Here is a 3,399-nt window from a genome sequence, read left to right as displayed (position 1 = left end):
CCTGTCCCCGTGTCGCTCAGTCTGTGCCAGCAAACCCCACAGTGAAACGAGCCCTTGGCTCAACCGCCGGAGGTCGGCGATGGGTCGCGCCACGGTTGGATCCTCGAATTCATGGGCTGCCTCGTGGCCGGTCCCCCTGCCGCCTGGCAACTCCAGGCGCCGACGAGTACTGACGTCCTCGCTGTTAACGCGCAGTTGCAACCGCCGCCGTGACTGGCGATGCTGAAAGGTCTCCCGCTCTTCAGTTTCCACCTGTGCGGCGACACCCTGTCGGCACATGGCCGCCACCGCGCGCCCCCGCCCCCACGACCCCCGCCCGGCATACCCCGGGCCGCCAAAAGGAAGTTTCCAAATCCCCAAAGAAGCCGGAAAACACGCACGGACAGCGCGCTGGCCAGGAGCCGACTCTGGCATAAAGTTGCTTTTGGCGACTTTCAGTGCGGCCAACAATGATTTTTTTGAGACTGCGTGGAAGGCGGCTCAAACAAGACGCCTGCAAACAATACGGTGGTGGAAAGAGATGCCGGGTTGTTTACAGTGTGGCGGGCCGCTTGCAGATAAAAAAAGCTGACGCGCCGCTGAGACTTCCTCTAGCCCCGCGCGCATTTCCGCCCCCCCCTCCGTTTTTGACCCGTTCCGAAGAGTCTTTGCCGCGCGCTTTGGCCGGGGCCGGGCCTTTCCCGCTTGCGGCGGCGGCTGCCGCGCGGCCTGGGGTGGCCCTTCTGCTTGGGCGCGTGAGGGCGTCGCGCTTCTCTTGGTGGGCCGCGGCCCGCTGGGGTTTCCCGCCACGCCCGGCGAAAAGGCGCGGGCGCCCCGACGCCCCCTGCCCGATCCTCATTCGAAACCCACCCACCATTTCCCAGCGACCCGCCCACGCCTACCGGAAAAGGGGAAAAACCCCCGGCCCGGAGCCACGCGGCCTTGTGCCCCCGGGAACCGCAGCCTGTTTAGCCAGCGATGGGGGGATTTTCGGTTCTGAAGGACGGGTTTTTGGGCATTGCCGCCCCGTGGGGGTTTGGCGTGCTGTGGTCTAAGTTTTTTGAACGGGGTGCCAAGGGTTCTGAATATTGCGTGGGGAAAAGGAAGCGGATCCGGTTTCTGTTTCGGATGTGTCGTCCGGGATTGGAGGTGCGTATTGCAGAGCTTTGCGCCAACCTTCTCTCATCACACTTTTCTTTGAACGCCTCAGAAAGCACCAAGCAGAGGTCTTGGCGAAAAAATGCTTTTGGCGAACCTGGGCATAGGATGGCGGGCCGCGGTTTGGGAATACCCGGCCTCGCTGCGTGGCGATCTTGCAATTTGCTTTTCTGCTGTGCGGAACCTGGGGTCAAACCTGGTTCTTCGTGGTCGGCGCCTGGTTTAGGTGTTTTTTGTGGCCCGTGGTGGGGTTGGGGGGCCTTTCATCCTTAACCGCGTCGGCGGGTTTCTGTCTCTTGGATGGCTCTCTGCTGCGCGGGGCTTCGTCGGTTTGTGTGGGCCGGGCCCGTTCTGCGTGCTTTTCGGGGGCTTCCTGTGGGTTGTGGGGGAGGGGGGGGGCTGTTTTCTGCGGCCCCTGGTCGTGCACGGCGTTCCGGTTCTGGGGGAAAATGTTTCTGGGGTGTGCTGCGTCTGGTCTGCGTGTTGTTTCATGGGGCTCGTGCATCTATGAAAGGATGCCTTGTGGCGTGTTTTCGTGAGCAGGGCGGTGTGTGGTTGAAACCTCTTGGCGCCCGCGGCGAGGGTGGAAATGGTATTTGTACGTGGGCTTCTTCGAAAGGGTGCTTTGCGAAAACACAAAGCCCGCAGGGGAACGTCGCGCATGAGACCCATTGCGTCATGGGTGGCGGCTCGCCTTGATGCGTGGAGGCTGTGGTTGCGTGCGCTTTTCTTGGCGCGGGGCCGTGTGTGCCTCCAAGGCGCGGGGGATTGTCACTGTTTTTGCTCGCCCGGATGTGCTGTGGCCGCCTTCTTTCGCCGGGCTCTGCGGGCTGTCGCTTTTTGGCCCTGGGTGCGGTTCTCGGGGGTTTGGGTTCCGGGGCCGTCCTTGTCGGGATGGTTGGGGTTGGGCGGGTGGGGGGTCTCTCCCGCGCTGCGGCGGCCCTTTGGTGCCCGCCATCGCAGGCCTTCTAATGGCGTGGTTTGTCGCTGCGGCGCCGGTGTGTGCTTGCTTCTCTCCGCTCCTTTCGGTTGTTTTAGGCGCTGCGCGGCGGGTCTCTTGCTGGCGCCCGGGGCGTCGGGGCGAGGGCGGCCGCACAGGCGGGGCGGCAGCGCCCCAGCCAGCGCCGCAGCACCGCGCAGAACAGGCGCACGTCCCGCGGAGGGTTTGGCGCGAAAAAGTGCGCGTGGACAGAGCAAAGCGGCGCGCCATCGTAGTGGACAACCGTCGCCGCTGGCTGCTGCCCGCTGCCCGATGGCGGCGCAGGTGCGATGGAGAAGCGCTTCGCCTCGTCCACAACACTCCCGCAACGCGGCTGAAGGAGGCGCCAGAACCCGTAGTTGTGCTGCGGTGGGAGTTGGTGCAGCAGCGCGCGCCGCTCAAAGATAGCCGCCACGTGCTCCAGTGAAGCCTGGTCGAAGTACCGTGACGTCTGCGTGGCGCGTCGCCACTCCCACAGCACCTCCGGCGTGCTGGCGACTACGTAGCCACCGTTGAAGGCTCCGAAGACGGCTTCGTCGGCTTCGCGAATCCAGTGCGGCGACAGGGCAACAGCCGCAGCTGCCGGCACGCAGGGCAGTTCGCGCAGCAGGGTGATGTCGCAGTCGAGGAACGCTACGGTTGGCGTGTTCGCCTTTGTTGTCATCATCGCTAGCTCCATTAGATTGGCCTTCTCCATCATGAAGTCAGCGTGCCGTGCGGGGTACCACACGCCGCGCTGGCGCTCCATTTCCGTGCGAGAGATGACCGGGCCGTACTGGTCGAGGCACGGCACCCACCGCACATGCGCGTCGTCGCGCAGAGCCCGCAGCGGGGCAGTGGCATCGGTGGCCGCCTCCGCGGCGTCGCGGACCTCGCTGCTGCAGCCGAGGTAGAGGGGCAGGGTTGGATGAAACGTGCGGAGCGCTCGGTGGAACAGCGCAAGCTCGGCAACGCACTCGCGCGTTGCCATGGTGCAGACAGCATTGATGGGCTTGGTTGGCATTGGGGGGGGGGCGCTTCTTTGACGGCGCGCAGTGGTGCGCCCGCGGTGTTCGGCCTGTCCTACAAGGAAAAGTATATGCAGTGTGCAAGGTGTTCTTGGTGAGGGGGGTGGTTGTGTGAGACGAGGCGGTGGGAAGGGGTGCGGTGGGGCTGGCAAAGCTGGGGCAGGGGGCTGCAACCAGCACTGGCGCGCATGACAGGGCAGATGCTACCCGTGGTGATGGTTGCTTCATTTGCAGCCACTTCGGGCCAGAGCTAACGAGTTCTTTCTTCGCGTGTGT

At 64.3% G+C, this 3,399-nt stretch overlaps 1 protein-coding gene across 1 annotated transcript; it reads right to left on the bottom strand.

The window, feature by feature from the left end:
• Nucleotides 1-2,171: 2,171 nt before the first annotated feature.
• On the bottom strand, nt 2,172-3,119 carry LBRM_09_0650 (conserved hypothetical protein; the record flags this gene model as incomplete). The annotated part of the gene is made up of 1 exon (XM_001562630.1): nt 2,172-3,119. The coding sequence occupies one exon, from the start codon at nt 3,117-3,119 to the stop codon at nt 2,172-2,174; it is 948 nt and encodes a 315-aa protein (XP_001562680.1).
• Between the last annotated feature and the right edge of the window lie 280 nt (nt 3,120-3,399).

The sequence above is a fragment of the Leishmania braziliensis genome, chromosome 9 (genome assembly GCF_000002845.2).
Source record: "Leishmania braziliensis MHOM/BR/75/M2904 complete genome, chromosome 9".
NCBI classification, from domain to species: domain Eukaryota; phylum Euglenozoa; class Kinetoplastea; order Trypanosomatida; family Trypanosomatidae; genus Leishmania; species Leishmania braziliensis.
Note: the sequence above shows the minus strand (reverse complement) of the source record. Positions and strands in the feature narration are given on the sequence as shown.